Source organism: Oncorhynchus clarkii, chromosome 30, assembly GCF_045791955.1.
Source record: "Oncorhynchus clarkii lewisi isolate Uvic-CL-2024 chromosome 30, UVic_Ocla_1.0, whole genome shotgun sequence".
In the NCBI taxonomy this organism is placed as follows: Eukaryota; Metazoa; Chordata; class Actinopteri; order Salmoniformes; family Salmonidae; genus Oncorhynchus; species Oncorhynchus clarkii.
The window spans coordinates 10,166,279-10,189,183 of record NC_092176.1 but is presented as its reverse complement, the minus strand read 5'-3'; the positions used below and the strand labels follow the sequence as shown (position 1 = coordinate 10,189,183).

The 22,905-nt window shown below is 43.9% G+C and overlaps 1 protein-coding gene across 4 annotated transcripts in view; it reads left to right on the top strand.

Annotated features, from left to right (window-relative positions):
• The window catches only part of LOC139389876 (3',5'-cyclic-AMP phosphodiesterase 4D-like), a 286,348-nt gene that overhangs the window by 241,922 nt on the left and 21,521 nt on the right, over window positions 1-22,905 (top strand). For all 4 annotated transcript variants that reach the window (XM_071136880.1, XM_071136879.1, XM_071136882.1 and 1 more), the window contains exons 2-5: window positions 13,079-13,270; window positions 19,818-19,854; window positions 20,050-20,126; window positions 20,812-20,861. In XM_071136880.1, the coding sequence (XP_070992981.1) occupies window positions 13,079-13,270; window positions 19,818-19,854; window positions 20,050-20,126; window positions 20,812-20,861 (356 nt within the window). The remainder of the gene's footprint in view (window positions 1-13,078; window positions 13,271-19,817; window positions 19,855-20,049; window positions 20,127-20,811; window positions 20,862-22,905) is intronic.

Sequence of the window (22,905 nt, the reverse complement as noted above, 5' to 3'; positions counted from 1 at the left end):
CACCAAGCTAGCCAGCCAGCCAGCTAACGTTAGCTATTTAGCCAACTAAAGGTAGCTATCAGCTTTAGTCAGCCTAGCCAACCAGCACAGTTATGGTTGGCAAGCAAGAGCCCAACTACCAGAAACCTGTTAGAACACAACTAACACATAACCGAGCACATAAAGAGCAGATACTTACAGATTGATGACTGGGGCCCACCCGAGGGTAAGATTCAGGGAAAATCCAGTAACTATAGCATGAAAAATCCAAAATATATAGATTACAGATGTTCATCAGCTAGTGCGCTATTACTAAGCCAAGGTGGAAAAAGTTAGTAAACTCCCATAGCCTACTTCACAGAGAACATGTTGAATGTTGACAAAACAAAAAGGAGAACAGGCGAGGTACTAACATAACACAATTAGAGCACACTGGTTTAAATGTCTATTTCGTTTTGAGCCCACAGCAAAAAGTCACCAGAGCCTGCAGTGCTATAGGGTTCCCACTAGATAACACGGCCACCATGTCCATGAAGAGCATGAGCTGTGACTAACATTAGCCAGCTTGGGCTTGCTACTGAGCTAGCACATGAAATCGGTAGCACAGAGTAGATCCTCCTGATGACCTTGAGAAATAGTGGATTGTGGGTAGTTTAGAACATATCCAGGAATAAGTTAATAGATATGTAACAACCCAAAAACATAACTGTGTTTCTATTTATAGGTAACCAGATTGTGACAACAACTAAGTTACTAAGTCTTTGACCACACTCTGTTGTTACATTGGTGAGTAAAAACTTGTGCTTCCTACCCTTTTAAACCATCACCTTTCTGAGAAGTGGCGGAGTTATGCTCCAGGTTCACTCCGGCAACACTACACGCCTGGGAACAATGCTCATATTATGACCTTTTTTTTGCTACTTTTTGTCCTTACACCTATAATAAGTCACTGTGGATGAACTCAATTGTAATGAATTTACAGTGTAAACGTGCCACATGCCACTATGCTACTTCTCCAGCATGTTGTGGATAATACAACACACCTGGCGTTGTTGTTAGGTTGCTGTGGCAGCAGTGGGATTGATGTTTGAGACAGCGCTGTACTATGGGATAGATCCCCACCCCTGAAGGAGTTACAACAACCTCACCAACACTGCCCACCCCAACACCAACCCCCCTCAGGCTGCAAGATAGTGATGGTCATTCAGTCTTTTCAGAAAACCGGCTAATTTGGCTCCGTTCACGTAAAGGAGCCGGCTCATTTGTCTCCCATATATGGCTCTTACAGTAGTTCAAAATCCAAAATAATCTACCTAGAACCATGACAAAAATTGCAAATCTACAATGTCAAGCCCAAAAGGTGGGCTACGATTATGTCATATCGTTAAATGCGCGTTCAAATACATTTCTACCTGGCCAACCATGAAAAAATCAGCGTGGACCAGGTTGACACGCTCTCTCCACTATTTATTGTCTCTGCAGTGAGTATTCACCCTCTTTAGATAATTATTTTGTCACTTATCTGTAGAAAAATGTTGTTTTGAGCTTAAAAAGCAGTAGTAGCAGTATGCAAATCAGGGAGACAAATGAACAGCTCTTTCACCGGTGTGATTCGGTTCCTGACATTCACCAAAAAGTTCAGTTCAAAAAGAGCCATTTGTTCTTGAACGACCCATCACTACTGCAGGAAGGAAAGAGAAAGGAAGAGAGGAGGAAGAAAGGATGAGGAGAGCGTACACATGCGGCCAGGAAGAGAGAGAGAGTCCGAGAGAGGAGAGCTAGAGAGAGTAAAGTGTCAGAAGATAGAAAAGAGGGAAAGGGAAGAGAGGGGAAGGGCTTATACTTGCTGGCCAGGAATAGTCAGTTGAGAGAGGGAGAGGAGGAAGGAGAGGGAAGGAAGAAAAAGGAGGAGAACTTACATACAACAAGAGAGGAAGAGAGAGGGAGAGCAAAGCAGGAGTGAGAGGAAGAGAGAGGAAGAAAGGAAGAGAGAGTAGAGAGAGAGAGAGAGAGAGAGAAGGAGAAAGAGGCTGATCCCACACACTGAAGATCTGAGAGAGAGGATTCCAGTAGTGGATAGTTTTAGTTGGGACTTTAGTTGTGTGTTCTGTGACTCATCTACCAGTCTCTGTCTCTGTTTTGATCACGAGCACTCAGGTTTTTGGCACAGAAGCACTGAACACGACCACAACAGGCACATTACACAACCACTCCATTGGACCGCTCCACAGGATTACTACAATTGGAAGAAGAGGTTACTACAGTTGGAAGGACACGGTCTGAAAATAATCTTATCAGAGCTTTTTGAGATAACTATAGAAGTGAAAAGTGACTGGTGGTTTGACCATAATCTGAACATAGCAGTTTGATGGGACCTGGAGGGGAACAAGTGGTAACAGTGGTTTGAACGCAACAGGAACACTTTCCTCTCTAGGGAGTTGTGGGTTCTGTGGTTTGACCGGAACAGCACTGTGGGGGCTGTTATCTGGAGAGGGCTGTAGCGTTTGGCAGATCCGAGGGGTGAGTGGGTGAGTGGGTGAGGAGGTCACACCATGACTATTGTTCTGAAGCCACGATCTCGCTCCACCAGCTCTCTACGGAACACGGAAGGAATCTGGTAAACAGACACAAACTTCTACCAACCCCCCGCTGTCCTGTCTCTCTCTGTTTCTGTCTATATCTCTGTTTCTGTCGTCTCTTTCCCTCCTCTCTCTCAACCCTTGCTCTCTCTCACCTGCTTCTCTCTCTGTTTCTCACTGACCCCATTTTCAGTCCCTTATATTCTTACCAGCTGTTATTCCTCTTTTTTAGTTCTCTCTCTCTCTGTTCACCATCCCGTGTAAGGCTCTGTCATTCATTTCCATATCGTTTTCCTCCCCCTGCCTCTCCTGCTTTTCATCTCAATCCTCTCCGTCCCCCCTCTGCCTCCCTTTTCATACAGTCTACTGTTTTCTGGTTTCTCTTCCTTCCTCAGTCTCCTTCAGACTGTCAACCCCTGGCCTGTCTTTTCGTATTTGGTGTTTTGGTTTTGACTGTGGGTCACTTCGGAAAGTAACTGTATGTGAGAGAGCTTCTTCTATCCTTGCACTCGATTGTACTCTGTTAACTATACAACACACTTCATGGAAGAGCAGGCATCCAGCATGGCAGTTTGTCTCTGTGCTGTCTAATTGTGCGTTACTGCGTTTCCATCAGAACTCACTGTATCAAGCCCATGAAACAGCCGATACATTCTGTCTAAGAAGGCCATAAAGGCCTTATGTAAATCATAATAGACTCTGGAATGTGTCTCAGTCCCTTGCTGACGTCCCTAGCAGTGCCCCCAGCAGTGCCCCCTCCTTTTCCATAGAATGCACCTCTGGGGGCTGCTCTCCCTGCCTTCCCCTCTCCTCACCCTACTGTCTCGACTTGTCCTTGGCTCTTTCTTTTTCTCAGCCCTTCTGCGCTCCCATGTTCCCTGTGAGCGTAGATCTCTGTCGAACACTTGTTTGTTTCCACAGTGTTTCGCCGTGGTACTTCCATGCTGTACTTTAGCTTAGCAGTCCAGTCCAGCCCTGAACAAACACACAGCATGCTGGTTCCCTCCTCGACCCTGGCCTTTAGGTCACCCTGTTCTCACACAGTCTGCTAATTATCCACATAAGATCCCAGACTGGGATCTGGCCTGTGTGAACCGTGCACCATCATTAAGGCCATTGGGAAGTCTTTGAGCGGAATGAGGCTGCCACTGAAGGACAGGTGTTATGATCAGATTAACACGTGGAAGGAGATCTCTTTCAGCCAGATGTCTGCCCTGAAAGTTCAACCTGGTGGAATTCTTCATGTCACCAGTGTCAGTAAGTTAGATAAACGTAGCTTTGTCTAAAGCTGAGTACATGACCGTAGCGAGGGAGAGGTGGGGGATGGAAAGGAGAGAAGAGAAGGAGGAATGTCTGTGAATTGTTAACACTCTCCCCTTCACCTTCATTGATTGAGGGGGTGTGTGTGTGTGAGAGAGAGAGAGGTGCATTCCTCTGTTATCAGTAGAATAATGTAGAATCTCTCCTCTGCATGGCTGACTGCACAGCAGGTTCTACCCCAAGGGAACTCTCCATTATGTCTCCCTCTGTGACATCACAATAGCTCTCCCCCTCCCAACCATGCCATGTCTTTGTGACATTCATCACAACATCTCATCTTCCATTCCACACAGCATGTCACCCTCTGTGACATCACAACCCCACGCCCACAGACATGCCATATGTCTTTGTGGCAACCCAGAAGCCTTCTTCTGTGTGTCGCAAACCTTTTTTTCTTAAACTCCTGTCACATGTGAGGTGGGTTCCTGTCCCAAACCCGCCTCACATTTGACATGTCACATGCCACATGTATCTATGACATCACAATACTCCCTCATTCTGTCAACTCTTACATGAATTCATTTTTCTGGCTGGTATGTTTATTTGTAAACTTTGGAGAATCGCCAAGGGAAAGACACTCACTGCATCTCTCCTTATCCTGTCTCCTGTCTTACCTCAGAATTCAGAGCTTTTCCCACGATGGCCTCCCTAATAGTTATCGTCTAGGGGGGGTGGGGAGGGGGGGGGGGGTCCGGCTTTCAACTTACTCTTGAAAGTTGTACTAGTGGAATGCACAAGCTGCAATTTCGAAATTGGGTAGTGCATCATCAGTTTTCCTCTTGTCTTGTCTTGTCAGCCGAGGTATACCTTAGACAGCTATGTATAACTTGTCAGAACTGTCCAGATCAACTAGCCCATGTCAGCAAGAAAAGTACCATTAAAACTGCTAAATGTTCTCTGGACCCCATGACAAAATATGTAGAATTACAGGAAATAACTTTAAATCTGCAAAACGTGTCATGAACAGTGCTTGTGTCTATAGAAATAGATGTGTGCGTTTGCAGGCATGCGTGTGCAGGATTTCCCCAAATGCTGGAAGGGGGGCCTGAGTGAAAAGTTTGGGATCCCCTGATCTAGTCCAAGCCCCTCTGCTGTTGTGGTTAATGTTCTGATGAGTTCTCATTAACCTGCCGGGGAGATGTGCCAGGAAGGAGTGTCAAGTGACGCAAAGATTCCCAATGGCTAGTTAGTTGGCTAGGTTTATATCCTAACTGTTATCTACAGTAATGTGCTTATTAGTCAATATATACCAATTTAGTCTGACAAGATTTTTTCCTGTTAGAACATGTTTGCAACAGCAGTAGCTTATCCCAGTACTTTTCATGTGATCTGTTCTCATCTCTAGCTTCATTGAAAAGCTGGACTGGAAAGTTGGACTCGGTGGTGGAAAGTGGTCTCAGTGCTAAACATGGAGTGACCCTTTGGAAAGTGTGGACTTATAAGGTTCCAGTCGAGGTCTTTGAGTGTCAGAGTGATGCTCAACAGACTGGTTTGATGGATGTTCCAGGCCTAAAATGCTTATCGTGACCTAGTAGGGACAGAGAATAATTGTAATCGGCCAATCAGAGCTTCTATTTTGCCCAGACCCTTTTTTACTCTTAGTTGCTATGTTGCTATGTGTTCTCCCATTCATTCATTCATAAATAGCACGAATGCAGGTACGGTATGCTGGTTGTCACATGTATTACTATCAGTTATACGCTATGGTACAGTGTGTGACATCAGCATGTGTAGGTGTTAATGACTGACTCATCTGCTCAGCATATGTTGGCCAGCTGGAGACTGACTGGTAAGATCTCTCTTAATGAGAACATGTGAGCAGTGTGTGTGTGTGTGTGTGTGTGTTTTGTACCTGGTTCCAAATGTGTTTACTAAATGTGCTGCTAGGGCGTTAGTGTAGGGAACAGATGGAGAACGTCATTTATCGGTCAGTGTGATAGCTACTTGGGAGAGTTGAGCGCTGCTTATAACAACTATATGAGGGTAGAGAGAGGGATGGGCTACATAGAGAGATAGAGTACAGAGAGGGGCCAGAGAGAGAGAGAGAGAGGGTGAAACAGGAGAGATAAAGAGAAATAAGACAGAAAGCAATGGAAGCAGGGTACAGAGTAATGAGAACAATATGTTTTCTCTTTACCCGCTCATTACGTGAGCCTATCAGAGAAGCTAAATCCCTTCTATGCTCGCTTCGAGGCAAGCAACACTGTACTATATATGAGAGCACCAGCTGTTCCGGATGACTGTGTGATTACGTTCTCCATAGATTTTGGGTAAACATTCACAAAGCCGCAGGGCCAGACGGATTACCAGGACGCATTCTTAGAGCATGCACTGACCAGCTGGCAGGTGTCAATACTGACATTTTCAACCTCTCCCTGACCCAGTCTGTAATACTTTCATGTTTCAAGCAGAACACCACATTTTAAATTGTGTTATTTACATTGGATAAAAGTAGAAAATGCTGCTGTACCTCATACAGTAAAGTTGAAGAACAATGGTAAAGTAATTCTGCTTTGAATGTTAATAAACTTGTAACCTCACTTTTGAGAAAATGGCCCTTGAATGTTTTGGTACCTTTTGGAGAGCTCTTCTTTGTCCACACTCATTCAGCATCATTCACACCCTCTTAAGCTTTAGCCCCACCCATATCTTTAAGGATTCACATGAGATACTATGTACTAAACAACCAAAGATTTCAAGGGCTGGTTTATACAGGTGTGTTCGTAATTTAATCTAGAGTGCCAGAGTGTGCTCTGCCCATTCATAAATTCAGAGTGTTTCATTCTCAGAGCGTTCAGAGCGCACACTGGACACTCTGGCTGAAAACTAGGGTTGATCCGAGCAGCAGTCAAGCACCCAAGCTAACTGGCTAATGTTGGCTAGCTACTTCCAGACACAAATGAGAGAACAGCTCACTCTGACCATTTTACACACCCTAGCAGCACTGGATAGGCTGTTTTTATGTTATCCAGAGCATTGGTGACTGCAACTGTGCTGCTGGCAACAATTTAATTACGCTTTTTTGCCAACGTTTACTGACACCGGCTATATTCAGCAGGTGTTGAGCGTTCGTATATTTGTCAGTTATTCTTGCCTCTGGCACACTCTGACGAGAGTGCTCTGAAATCGGAGTGGATAGCCAGAGTGAATTTGCCAGCTATGTCTATCGACAGTTAGACTATCATAAACATTCTATTGAAATAGTTACTAACAGTACTAGATAACAGTACACTTTAGCTAGCTAACAGTACACTTTAACTTGAAATGAAAATGACTTTCTGTCTAAAATAATAATGTGTAATATCTGAAAATGTAGCTAGCTAGACTCTCTTACCCGTATACATGGATGGACGCTCCTCCCTCTCTGTCACGGATGCCAGGGTTGCCCTTAGTTTGAAGATCCGTGAACAGGTGTTTTATACAAAAGCCTTCTGTGTGTTCTCTTTTTGACTCCGTCTGCATATTTTCAATCAAACGCCAGAATTGTCTCAATCTCCTTAGCTATCATACTCTAATTCCACTGATTTCAAAACTCGGTCCTTCAGAAAGTGAAGAGCAACACTTATGTAGTTCTACTACGTGATATATTAATTTAAAAATAGCCGCGTTAGAAAGGATTACCTACACATACTGACCAGCTCATATTATAGACAGAAGCGTGCTATATGGCAGATAAATACAAACTAATCTCTCAGCATGTCCAGCCCACTCATTATCTCAGCCAATCATGGCTTGCGGGAACGTTGCTGTCTTTTCCCATGGCTGAACCAACTAGGCTCGTAATTGAATAACTTTATTCATATTTACAGATGGCATACCTGTTTGTTATTATGGCACATACAATTTCACATGTTCCAGAAGGCATTTCTGACATAAAAATTAATTATTTCTGACTCGGAAACGAGTAAGAAATGACTATCGCCCCGTAGCACTCACATCTATAGCCATGAAATGCCTTGAAAGGCATTGGCTCACATCAACACCATCATCCCAGACACCCTGGACCCACTCCAATTTGCATACCGCCCCAACAGATCCACAGGTGACGCTATCTCTACTGCCCTTTCCCACCTGGATAAGAGGAACACCTATGTGAGAATGCTGTTCATTGACTACAGCTCAGCGTTCAACACCATAGTGCTCGACAAGCTCATCACTAAGCTAAGGACCCTGGGACTGAACACCTCCTTCTGCAACTGGATCCTAGACTTCCTGACAGGCCACTCCCAGGTGGTGAAGATAGGCAACAACATCCCTCAGGGGTGCGTGCTTAGTTCCCTCCTGTACTCCCTGTTCACCCATGACTGCGTGGCCGCAGTGTAAGATTGCCATGGGTAAGATGGTGGTAGGCCTGATCACCGACGACAGTGAAACTATATTTGGAGGAGGTCAAAGACCTCAGTGTGGTGCCAGGACAACAACCTCTCCCTCACTGTCAGCAAGACAAAGGAGCTGATCATGGAGTACAGGATACAGAAGGCTGAAGATGCCTCTTCCCCCTTAGGAGGCTGAAAAGATGTGGCATGGGCCCTCAGATCCTATATAATTGAGAGCATCTTGACTGGCTGCATCCACGCTTGGTACGACAACTGCTTGGCATCTGACCGCAAGGCGCTAAAGAGTGTAGTGCATATGGCCCAGTACATCACTGGGGCTGAGCACTCTGTCATCCAGAACCTATATACTAGGCCTAAAAATGGTGAAAGACTCCAGCCACCCATTTCATAGACTGTTCTCTCTGCTTCCTCACGGCAAGTGGTACCGATGCATCAATTCTGGAAGCAACAGGACCTTAAACAGCTTCTACCCCAAAGTCATAAGACTGATAAATAGTTAGTTAAATAGTTAACTCAGTAGCTACTCGGACAAACTACTTTTTGGACTCATCACCATTTATTATCTGTCACTTTACTCCTAGTTATATGTACAAATCTACCTCAATAACCTCATACCCACCATGCTCAACGACTTGGTACTGGTACCCCGTGTATATATCCAAGTCATTTTGTATTATTATTACTTTTATTATTACATGTTTTCTCTGTTTTTCTTTCTCTCTGCATTGTTGGGAAGGGCCCGTAAGTAAGTGTTTCACTGTTAGTCTACACCTGTTATTTACAAAGCATGTGACAAATAAAATAAAAACTCGCACATTTTACATCCAAAGGTCAGAGTAGTTAGAACCTGCCTGCTCAGTGCCTCTCTGCATCACAAGGGCTGTCTTCTCAGCCTTTCAGGCCCTGCCTCGAAGGCTTCTCTGCCTTTGTTTCCCATGACCTTCCTCTCTGCCTCCCAGGCCACGGCTCTTAGGCCCTGCCTCTTAGCATATCTCACTCTCTGCTTCTCAGGCCCTGCCTCCCTTCCTCTTCCTCGTCTGCTGTTCGTTTGCCGTTCGTTCTCTTGCTGACTGTGCAGTGTGTTTTAGCGGTGAGCATCTGACTGCCAAAATGTTTGGCTGTTTCTACATGTAAAATCGGTTTGCTCTCAGTTTGCAAATAACAGCCAGCATTTTGTTCAGACGTGCTAAGTACTCCCTGCCTGGAAACTCTACCGGTATGTCCGTGCCTTAAGGGCTCTCTGTCTCTCAGGCTCTGCTTCTCTGCCTTCCGGGCCCTGCTTCTCAGCCTCTGTCTTTCTGTGTCTCACACCTTGCCTCTCTGCCTCTCAGGCTCTGTCTCTCAGCCTCCTAGGCCCTGCCTGCTCGGTCAGCTGGGCCAACACTGGGCTGAGGAGATAATATACTGGTAACCACATGATTACTTATGATTTTAAAAAAAATATGGAATGTCGTGTTCTTTAGGCGTTCTTGAGCAGAGCACATCCTAAGATACTTCCCAGGTGCTGGCTTGAGTAAACAGTTCAAGGGAGGCAAAGTTTTGACATGCAAAGAGTCTTATTGGTTGGTATGTCCTTTGTGATTGCAAATGATAACGCCAGAACATAATTCCTGCTTCTAGGAATTCATGTAACCTATTAATTGTCCCCCACGATGAAATTGGGGATGGGGACTGTGGATCTGTCTCTGTCCATCCATCCGTCCGTCGGTCCTTCCGTTCAAAAGTTAATCACACACAGATATCTCAGACAGCATTGACCCAATTTTGATTGAAATTGGGTGAATGATGCGTCTTGCCATAGAGATCCGACATTTACAAAATGACACTGATTGGCCAGATGGTCGATGATAAACGTTCACGTGGGCGTGGTCTGGAACATGAATGCATATAAATCAGTCAAGGGGAGGTGTGTATGGGGTGTGTCACACTGTTGCATCAGTTGGCATTGTTAGCATATTTCATAAGTTGCCCTAGTGGGAAAATTGAGGATTTACCCGCATGAGTTCCCGATGTTTACCAAAATGGGTTACATCTGGGTCAAGGGCGGGTGTGTAGTGTGACCTATATGTACAATAGGTAGGCTGTAAATGTGTGTTTTCACCTGGGACCAAACTGGGTTTGTTCTCAGTCTCCATGCAGGCCCCAGATGTTGCTGCCCAAGCAATTTTCTTTATAAAATAAATTGTTTATTTATAGCACATGCTCAGATCAAATGCAATTCAGGAAATCTGATTAAAGAGATAGGTCAATCAAATTACGAATGTACACATTTGTTTCCTCACCCTGTATAATATATATATATATATATTGTACCTTTATTTAACTAGGCAATTGTGTTAAGAACTGGTTAATAATGTTATTTTACGTTCCGCACGAAGCCTAGGCAGCCTAGACTAAAACAACTATAGCTTTCCAGCTCCATAGCAAGATGCTCTATCCGCACTGACTAGTGAAGTAATTGAATGTCGAGCTAATGTAAAAATAATAAAAATAATAAAAAAGAGATATATGATTTCAGAGTTTTAAAAAGGAACAGAAAGGAACAATATATATATATATTTTTTGGGGGGGTTTGCAGGTCGGAAAATAATGGTGCCCCTGCTACATAGTGCAAGTCTTATGGGCCCTGGTCAATAGTAATGCACTTAATGAAGTGCACTGTGCAGGGATAGAGTGCCATTTGAGTTGCAGTCCTAGACTCCAGTGATAGATAATGGCACTATCTCTAGTACCCTCTGTCATATTGGGTTTCACATGTAGGGGCTACAACCACATGGCTGTTGTGAAGAAGGGGGGTGGGCTGTGCGTGCATGTGTGTGTGCGAGATAGACATGCTGGTGTTCTGTTTGTGGTATACAGTGTTATGTGGCAGGCTGAAACCATGGCCTGGTGCAGTGATATGACCCAGAGGGGAAAGAGTGTAGGCAGCAGGCCCTGATACACATACAGATGCTTCTGTCTCACTCGCCTAGCTAACAAACATTCACAACATGCACCAATCCTTTCCCACCTCCATCTCTCTCCAGCGCCCGCTCTGTGAAAATACATGTGCCCCTTCATGTCCAATGTATATAGTTTTGAGCATGCCACTACGTATACCTTGCAATTATGAATGCATGTGTGTCTCAATGACCTTGGTTTTATGAAAGGAGCATTGGGAGAAAATACTTTGGGAAGTACACCACAGTAAAATCACATTGGCTAGGGTGCTATAGCGATGTGATAGATTTGAATATGTGATTTGATCATAGTCCTTTTTCCTTAGCGGCGATTGAATAAGCTAGCTGAATCTCAGGATGTGCAACCAGTCCCCACAGTGTTCTATTGCGGAAGCCTACAGTAAACACAGATTGAATCATGGTTGACGTAATGTCTTTCAAACAATACGAATGTTTATTAACGTCAGAATCTGCAGCTGGATGTAAACACTTGTCGTAGGGTCAAAGAGCGGGGCTCTTCATCCGGAGGATTTAGAGAATATGCTGTTCTGTGTTTTTCAGATTTTTAGGCTGACAGAGTGCTTACTGTGCTGTACCCATGCATAGCCACAACACCACGTCATCAACACTCACTCACGAACCCACACAGACACAGCTGACGCAGTCCACTCAGCTCACACTCCACCACACACACACGCATGCACGCACACACACACACACACACACACACACACACACACACACACACACACACACACTGTGCCAAATAGCACGGGCTCCCCTATCAGCTCCACCACGGATCCTATAGGATGATCACAACACCTATTTTCATCACATAGCTGACACTGGTGATGATGATAGGGGTAGTGATGATGAAGATGTATCTGGTGCTACGTAGATGGGGATCCCTCTGGAGGATTACAGTAGAGCCAGGTCTGGTTCCCCTTGTAACAGGTCAGGTCATCCTGGGTGACAGCGGCAATCTGGAGGACTCTTAGGTGACATCAAATGGGGATTGCGTCATTGTCCTAAGTGGTGGTGGTGACTCAATGAGTCATTGTCTTTATCAGAGCTGTGCTACAGTACTGGCCTGTTACAGTACTGGCCTGTGTTACAGTACTGGCCTGTGCTACAGTACTGGCCTGTGTTACAGTACTGGCCTGTGTTACAGTACTGGCCTGTGCTACAGTACTGGCCTGTGTTACAGTACTGGCCTGTTACAGTACTGGCCTGTGTTACAGTACTGGCCTGTTACAGTACTGGCCTGTGTTACAGTACTGGCCTCTGCTACAATACTGGCCTGTGTTACAGTACTGGCCTGTGTTACAGTACTGGCAGTTTACAGTACTGGCCTGTGTTACAGTACTGGCCTGTGCTACAATACTGGCCTGTGTTACAGTACTGGCCTGTGTTACAGTACTGGCCTGTTACAGTACTGGCCTGTGCTACAATACTGGCCTGTGCTACAATACTGGCCTGTGTTACAGTACTGGCCTGTTACAGTACTGGCCTGTGTTACAGTACTGGCCTGTGCTACAATACTGGCTTGTGTTACAGTACTGGCCTGTGTTACAGTACTGGCCTGTGTTACAGTACTGGCCTGTGCTACAGTACTGGCCTGTGCTACAGTACTGGCCTGTGCTACAATACTGGCCTGTGTTACAGTACTGGCCTGTGTTACAGTACTGGCCTGTGTTACAGTACTGGCCTGTGTTACAGTACTGGCCTGTTACAGTTACCATATAAAGGCTTTTGGATTTTCTTGTGGCTGTTTGAAAGAATATTTTGAATCATAAGCAACCTGCTGCTCAATGTTCTTTGCAGTACGAATAAACAAAAATGCAGAAAGGTGTCCTATGTTTCTAACACCCACTGTTTATGATTATGTGTAATATTTCCTCTCTCTCTGGTTGTTGTCTGACAGTTTCGATGTGGACAACGGCACATCGTCGGGGCGCAGCCCGCTGGACCCCATGGCCAGCCCGGGGTCTGGGCTCATACTGCAGGGCAACTTTGTCCACAGTCAGCGGCGAGAGTCCTTCCTCTACCGCTCTGACTCGGACTACGAACTGTCGCCCAAGTCCATGTCCAGAAACTCCTCCATCGCCAGCGACATGTGAGTTTTTTCTCTCTCTAACTGTCTCTCTGTCCCCCCCCCCACACACACACACACAGGGTCTATCTACAAAATGTAGTACTATGTCTCTCACTGAAGAGATGGAGTGTTTTCAAAGGTGCGGTGAGTGATATGATAGCTGTCAATGCATTTGTTGCCCCTTCCCAGTTCTCTGTTTGATTGACAGCTGATGCTGAGGTGTCACAGTGACACGTCTCTATTCGAAGCCCTTTGCCCTCAGCATTAGTGAAATGTGTTTTTTTTTACGGGGTTGATTGGTCAGCCATATCAGGCAGCTCCTCACCAGGTTGTATGCAACATGATGTTCATACGGAGTCCTTTTACTTTTCCCAGTTGCCACACTGTGGTTTCTAAGGAAAGTGGAATTGGTGGACAATTGTTCCAGTAAACCAAGTTACTGTACAGAGTGTTACTCTGTAGGCCAACTGTTACTCTGGGGCTTATCATTGACCTACAGTAAATTAAGAAACAGGTGTCTTTGATATCTAACATGAAGGCTAAACATTGTCCATTTTTTATATAGAATATACAAAATGGACAATCTTTGATGCACTAAATGACACATTTTTATTGGAAAAGACATAAAGACCATAGATGTCTCTAAGGAAATAGTTTACTGGCAGAATCTTTTAGAAATGTCCCTTGTGCTTCTTTATGTAACCAGTTATGTCTGCAGATATATATAGAAAATATATTAAAGGTCTCATGCTGGGTACTAACATGCAGAGACCAGTGTTGGTGCCTGGGGAAAGGGAAGAGAGGAGGAAAGGGAGGCTGGAATGCAACCTCTCGCCTAATCGCTCTCTCTCCCCTCCATCTCTCTCTCTCTCTCTCTCTCTCTCTCTCTCTCTCTCTCTCTCTCTTGTCTTTGTTATTGAGAAGTATTGAGAGTACAAAATATTAAGAACACCTGCTCTTTTCATGATGTAGAACTGACCAGGTGAATCCAGGTGAAACTATGATGCCACATTGATGTCACTTGTTCAATCCACTTCAATTAGTGTAGAAGAAGGGGTCAAAGGTTAAAGAAGGATTTGTAAGCCTTGAGACAATTAAGACATGGATTGTATATGTGTGGCCTTGAGAGGGTGAATGGGCAAGACAAAAGTGCCTTTGAGTGGGGTATGGTAGTAGGTACCAGTTCTTGACACCGGTTTGCAATGCCGCTGGGTTTCTCACACTCAACAGTTTCCCTTGTGTATCAAGAATGGTCCACCACCCAAAGGACATCCAGCCAACTTGGCACAGCTGTGCATTGGAGTCAACATCCCTGTGGAACTCTTTGTAGATTCCATGCCCCGACATATTGAGGGAAAGGGAGTCAGTTGTCCACCTGAATGTATTCAACTGAAATGTGTCTACCGCATTTAACCCAACCCCTCTGAATCAGAGAGGTGCGGGGGGCTGCCTTAATCGACATCCACGGCACCTGGGGGTTAACTGCCTTGCTCAGGGGCATAACAACAGATTTTTACCTTGTCAGCTTGGGGATTCAATCCAGCAACCTTCCAGTTACTGGCCCAACGCTCGAACCACTATGCTACCTGCCACCCCTCTGTTCTGGGGTCAAAATGTCTTGTTCAATGTCTTGAACAACAATGAAAAACATAATACTAGTGCTACCCTCACTCCTCTTTTTCTCCCTAACATTATTGATGCACAGTGAGTGTACAAAACATTAATTAAAACCTTCTAATATTGAGTTGCCTACCCCTCCAACCCCCCACCCCCCACCTTTTGACCCCAGAACAGAGCTTATCAATAAATATAGCCCATGTGTTCAGTCCTTGCATTTGTCTGGCCAGTCTCCCCAAGGATGATGATGATGTTTGGTTGTGTAGAGGGTGTGTAAAGGCCATGTGGATGTCGTCTCTAATGAACTCTACTATAGATTTCAATGAATGACGCCAATAGAGGTACTGTATACAGTGCCTTCAGAAAGTATTCAGACCCCTTGACTTTTTACACATTTTATTACGATACAGCCTTAATCTAAAATGGATTTTCAAAAAATCCTCAGCAATCTACACACAATACCCCATAATGGCAAAGTAAAAACAGGTTTTTAGAAATGTTTGCAAATGTATTACAAATAAAAAACAGAAATAAGTGTTCAGACCCTTTGTTATGAGACTCGAAATTGAGCTCAGGTGCATCCTGTTTCCATTGATTATCCTTGAGATGTTTCTACAACTTGATTGGAGTCCAATACATTTTATTGATTTGATATGATTTGGAAAGGCACACACCTGTATATAAGGTTGCACAGTTGACAGTGCATGTCAGAGCAAAAACAAAGCCATGAGGTCAAATTAATTGTCCGTAGAGCTCTGAGACAGGATTGTGTTGAGGCACAGATCTGGGGAAGGGTAACAAAAAATTTCTGCAGCATTGAAGGTCCCCAAGAACACAGTGACCTCCATCATTCTTAAATGGAAGTAGTTTAGAACCAGCAAGACTCTTCCTAGAGCTGGCCGCCCGGCCAAACTGAGCAATTGGGGGAGAAGGGCCTTGGTCAGGGAGGTAACCAAGAACCTGGTGGTCTCTCTGACAGAGCTCCAGAGTAGTGTAGTTCAGGGGTGTCAAACATATGGCCCACGGGTGATTTGAGTAAAAATATACAGTACCAGTCAAACGTTTGGAAACACGTACTCACTCAAGGGTTTTTCTTCATTTTTAAATTTTTTTTATATTGTGGAATAATAGTGGTGATATTACAACTATGAAATTACACATATGGAATCATGTAGTAACCAAAAAAGTATTAAATAAATCAAAATATATTTTAGATTTTAAATTCTTCAAAGTAACCGCCTGTATTAATCTCCTTATCATACTCTGCTTCTACCAGACATTCCACTGATTTCAAAACTCGGTCAACTTCTTCCGTGATAACAACACTGTTGATTGTCGCCGTTTCTTCCCCATCGCTGTCATCAGAAGACTCTACAATATCTTCTTCAATGAAAATGTTTTTATGTAAATCAGGGATTTCCTCATCATCTGATTCATTTTTAGAGTCAGAGAGAGTCAGCATGGCACGATCGTCCTCCAGAAAGTAGTCCATCACTACTTTTCCTACTGACCTTTGTCAATAGTGCCTGATCAATTCAGGGCAGCAATGTAATTAAGAGCAGTAGCAATATATTTGCAGTTCTCCATAGCTAAAGTTATATCTTTCAAAAAACTGCAGTAGAAAGGATTATCTACACATTACAAGCAGCTCATTTTATACACACAAGATGCTCTCAGGCATGTCCAGCCCACTCATTATCTCAGCCAATCATGGCTAGCGGGAAGGTTGCTGTTTTTTCTGTGGCTAAATCAACTAGGCTCGTAATTTAACAATTGTATTCGTATTTACAGTTGGCATACAGGTTTGATATTAAGACACATGGAAGTTCACATGTTCGAGAAGGCATTTCTGCCCCCCCCCCCCCCCCCCCCCCCCCCCCCAAAAAAAAAAACAGTTCAAACTGCTGTCCTGTATAGTCGTGACTTGCGACATAGGCCTAGTTTACTGAATCGGGTCACATATTGTCACGCTGTATAATTAATTATATGAGACAGGCACAGGAATACGTAAAAGTTTTTTTTATTTCTCCACCCAAAATAAAGTACGTCATGAAAACGACAAGGATGAAGCCCAAAACAAACACGTACAGTTGAAGTCGGAAGTTTACATACACTTAGGTTGGAGTCATTAAAACTCATTTTTCAACCACTCCACAAATGTCTTGTTAACAAACTATAGTTTTGGCAAGTCGGTTAGGACATCTACTTTGTGCATGACACAAGTAATTTTTCCAACAATTGTTTACAGACAGATTATTTCACTTATAATTCACTGTATCACAATTCCAGTGGGTCAGAAGTTTACATACACTAAGTTGAGTGTGCCTTTAAACAGCTTGGAAAATTCCAGAAAATTATGTCATGGATTTAGAAGCTTCTGATAGGCTAATTAACTTAATTTGTGTCAATTAGAGGAGTACCTGTGGATGTATTTCAAGGCCTACCTTCAAACTCAGTGCCTCTTTGCTTGACATCATGGGAAAATCAAAATAAATCAGCCAAGACCTCACACAACAAATTGTAGACCTCCACAATTCTGGTTCATCCTTGGGAGCAATTTCCAAACGCCTGAAGGTACCACGTTCATCTGTACAAACAATAGTACGCAAGTATAAACACCATGGGACCACGCAGCCGTCATACCGCTCAGGAAGGAGACGCGTTCTGTCTCCTGGAGATTAACTTACTTTGTTGCGAAAAGTGCAAATCAATCCCAGAACAACAGCAAAGGACCTTGTGAAGATGCTGGAGGAAAACAGATACAAAATTATCTATATCCACAGTAAAAACAAGTCCTATTTCGACATAACCTGAAAGGCCGCTCAGCAAGGAAGAAGCCACTGCTCTAAAACAGACATAAAAAAGCCACACTACGGTTTGCAACTGCACATGCGGACAAAGATCGTACTTTTTGGAGAAATGTCTTCTGGTCTGATGAAACAAAAATAGAACAGTTTGGCCATAATGACCATCGTTATGTTTGGAGGAAAAAGGGGGAGGCTTGCAAGCCGAAGAACACCATCCCAACCGTGAAGCACAGGGGTGGCAGCATCATGTTGTGGGGCTGCTTTGCTGCAGGAGGGACTGGTGCATTTCACAAAATAGATGGCATCATGAGAACGGAAAATTACGTGGATATATTGAAGCAACATCTCAAGACATCAGTCAGGAAGTTAAAGCTTGGTTGCAAATGGGTCTTCCAAATGGACAATGAACTCAAGCATACTTCCAAAGTTGTGGCAAAATGGCTTAAGGACAAGAAAGTCAAGGTATCGGATTGGCCATCACAAAGCCCTGACCTCAAACCTACAGAACATTTGTGGGCAGAACTGAAAAAACATGTGCGAGCAAGGAGGCCTACAGTCCTGACTCAGTTACACCAGCTCTGTCAGGAGGAGTGGCCCAAAATTCACCAAACTTATTGTGGAAGCTTGTGGAAGGCTACCCAGAACATTTTACCCAAATTAAACAATTTAAAGGCAATGCTACCAAATACCAATTGAGTGTATGTAAACTTCTGATCCACTGGGAATGTGATGAAAGAACTGAAAACTGAAATAAATTGTTCTCTCTACTATTATTCGGACTTTTCACATTCTTAAAATAAAGTGGTGATTTTTTACTAGGGAATTTTTTACTAGGATTAATAGTCAGGAATTGTGAAAAACTGTCTTTGGCTAAGGTGTTTGTAAACTTCCGACTTCAACTGTATATACACATACTAATCAGGGGGAATGGGAACCAGGTGTGCGTAATGAGACAAGACAGTCCGGGGTTGGTGGTAATGATCCAGTTCAGTGACACCTAGAAGGCCGGTGACATAGACCCCCGGAGCTGGTGAACGGAATGAGCAGCAGTACCGGGGGTATCCGTGACACATATTTTGATTTGGTTACTACATGATTCCATATGTGTTATTAAGCCCTTGAATGAGTAGGTGTGTCCAAACTCTTGACTGGTACTCTATATATATATATATCTATTATTATTTTTTTATCGTGTGAAAAAATTATCTTAATCGAGATTGAAATGACTTAAACCAAATCGACAATGTGTAGCCTTTTCAATTCGTCCAGCTTGCCAACAGCCATTGTAACGAAAGCATAACAATCAAGGAGCATCGAAAATAACAAAAACGATGGATAGAGAACTATTTTTTGCAAATTTTGATGGCAAGGAAATATAATACATTTTAAGTGAGACCTTCCCGACTTTTTTGACACCCCTGGTCTTGTTACTTTAGACAGAAAACGAAAGTAGCGATGTTTCTCGGGGTGGATCAGAGGATCAGGTGGATCAGAGGGTGTACCGTCTATCAAACCAAAGGTTGCGTGTTCGAGTCGCGTCGGGGACTACATTTTCGTTAACCCTTCCCCTAATCTTTATTCTAAATGTAACCCAATTCACCTAACCTGCTATGTAAATTCACCTAACCTTTGTTGTTTTAGTTCCATGACCTTTCATGTAAATTATCCTAACCTTTGTCGGTAGTTCACCTAATCACCAACGTAAATTCCCCTTTGTTGTTACGGTGGAACAAGCAACCTGGTCTCAGAGAAAGACGTATAAAATTAATACCTTTTCCAAGAAGTTAAGTTACACCATCAAATTCATATGCTATTGTACGACTGTATAAGACGTATGATAGTATATGTCTTCTAACAGTATGACATTTTACGACCGCAATTCCATTCATAATCTTACATAACGTAACGTATCATACTAAATGGGGTGTCACAGATTTACGTGCAGAATAATATGAAATGCCCTGAGGCCAAATTGTATAGCCATATTACTCTAGTCTTGCCATAGTCATGGCTACAGCTGGGATCATCTCCTCTTTGTCACGCAGAGGGTTAAAATATGAAGGTCATGTTTAGAATGTCTGTAGACAAAGGTGTGTCAATTTTTTTTAATCTAACCTCTTTTTATCTTTGTCTCTTTTTTGCAGTCATGGCGACGATATGATTGTAACACCATTTGCACAGGTGAGCAATGGCACGAATTCTAAGCAAGATTTATTGTGTTGTTGCCTAATTCCTTCAGGAAACCACGGTAGAGTATGCTATGCTGAAATTGTGCAAAAGACCCAGGCCCATTGACCAGTTTAGATTGGATGGGGCAATCACTGTTCAAGAGATTAATGTGAGGTTTTAATGTCAATCTGTCCTTATCTCCTCCAGGTTCTAGCCAGTCTAAGAACTGTACGGAATAATTTTGCCGCATTAACCAATTGTACACAAGACAGGGTGTCCAACAAGTAAGTCTTCGGGAGCATACACTGCATGTACCTTATACACAATTAATCTGTAATTACTGCTGTGTAGTAGTCTAGAGCAAGGCACACAGCTACCCTAATTATAGCTAAATATTAGTGTTATTTGGGAATTTTGAGGCTATATATTGGATATATATGTATTTATATGATATCTCCAACTGAAGTCTCTCTTTATGGTGTTATGTTACAAACTGCTTCAGTATTCCCCATGTCATCTCTCTTTGACTGTGTTTACACAGGCAGGCCAATTCTGATCTTTTTGGCACTAATTGGTATTTTGACCAATCAGATCAGATATTTTGCCCTGGCCTGCGTGCTATACCACCAGACACATGCTGCTGCATTTGACACAATGTGTTGGAGAAGATGTGAATCCTTTGCTGTAGTTCTCCCCCTGCTGGTCTTCACTGGGACTACAACAACAGCAGTCCCATTCAGTAAAGGGGCCCTCCGCCATAGTGCTCCTGTTCAACGCGAGATCTGTGATGAATGGGGACTGATTCAGCTGGAAAGGGTGCAGCAGATTTACCTCAGTGAGATAGAGTGGGGAGAAAGAGAAGGGGGAGAAAGATAGGGAGAAGTTAGATAGGAGAGAGATAGAATGAGGTAGAACAGTAGTAGTGTTTTGGGAGGAGATCAATGTGTATTTTGTTTCTCCCCACACCAGGAGATCACCCATGTGTAATCCACCTCCCATCACCAAGACCTCATTCACAGGTACGCTGATAGTCTTTATCTGTGTGGTCTTTGTGTTTGTTAGTGTGTGTGTCAGTGGAGGCTGCTGAGGGGAGGACGGCTCATAATAATGGCTGGAACGGAGCAGATGGAATGGCATCAAACCATGTGTTTTATGTATATTATACCGTTCCACCGATTCTGCTCCAGCCATTACCACGAGCCCATCCTCCCCAACTAAGGTGCCACCAACCTATGTGTGTGTGTGTGTGTGCGTGTGTGTGTGTGTGTGTACTGTATGAATATGTATGAATATGTTGATAGTGAAAGGAGGGAGAGAGAATACTCAGCAATATCATCCATTCTATCCGCTTGGTAAAATGCAGCATCCCTTGATGATGGTGTTATGGCATTATGATATGATAGACATTGGGATGGGAACTGTCCGACCAGAGATAGAGGATGAGGACATGGAGATCCTTTAGGGGTAGCCAAACAACAGGACCCTGTATCAAAGCGATCCAGAGTGTGTAGTAAATACAACATGGCTGACATGTTTGAAAGCGATACGCCTGTAGCTACAGTACAGCACAATGGGAACCAAACAGCATGAAGGCTGCAGGACAATGGTTAGCAACCCTGGTACAGTAGCATCAGCAGGACTGTTTGACTTGTGGTTCACCTGTTTGTTTGTCTGTCACTCAGCCTTGATTGGAAAGGCTTCTGTGCCAAAGTGCTGTCAGGCCCCATGCTCCATCCCCTGACTGACAGCTCACAGCCAGACCCTACATTCCACACAGCCCTATGGGATCCTGCTAGAATCAGGTCATTACATCTGAGGCTGGGCTTAGCAGGCTGGTGTAACCCCTTACTTTCGCCCCTCCACTGTAGCAGTGACCCGGTCGGTATACAGTGATGGGAATGACATCTAAATCAGTGTGTCTAACTAACACCATGAAACGAATCGGCCATTCACTAGCAATGTACTTAACAAGCCAGAGCCAACCAACAGGGACCAGAATAGACCTGTTCTTGAAGGGCACTTCTCGTTGCCCTCTAGCACTATGTAGGACTGGCAGTGTGTGTGACAGGGTGAGCAGCCAACCATGTTAGTAGGTCCTGCTAGTAGGTCCAATACTAAGTCAGTAGGTCCCATACTATGTCAGTAGGTCCCATACTATGTCAGTAGGTCTCATACTATGTCAGTAGGTCCAATACTATGTCAGTAGGACCCATACTATGTCAGTAGGTCCAATACTATGTCAGTAGGTCCAATACTATGTCAGTAGGTCCCATACTATATCAGTAGGTCCAATACTATGTCAGTAGGTCCCATACTATATCAGTAGGTCCCATACTATATCAGTAGGTCCCATACTATGTCAGTAGGTCCCATACTATGTCAGTAGGTCTCATACTATATCAGAAGGTCCCACACTATGTCAGTAGGTCCCATACTATGTCAGTAGGTCCCACACTATGTCAGTAGGTCCCATACTATGTCAGTAGGTCCCACACTATGTCAGTAGGTCCCATACTATGTCAGTAGGTCCCATACTGTGTCAGTAGGACCCATACTGTGTCAGTAGGTCCCATACTATGTCAGTAGGACCCATACTGTGTCAGTAGGTCCCATACTATGTCAGTAGGTCCCATACTATGTCAGTAGGTCCCATACTGAGTCAGTAGGTCCCATACTATATCAGTAGGTACCATACTATGTCAGTAGGTCTCATACTATATCAGTAGGTCCCACACTATGTCAGTAGGTCCCATACTGTGTCAGTAGGTCCCATACCATGTCGGTAGGTCCCATACTCTGATAACAGGTCCCATACTCTGTCCCATATCCTGCTCCTGCTCCTCTCATTCTCAGAGTGCTGTAGATCTTGTATTTGGGCCATACATATCCAAGCTAGAATCCACAGGCTCTTATTGCCCTGTTAAAACAAAACAGGTGTGACAAGCCAAACCCATGTACAGTATGCACTAGTGTAAGGTGCCATGACATTCAAAACCTCCTTTTCTCACAAAACATTCCACTATCTACCCGGGAACATGTGTAGCACACAGTGTGTGAATAATT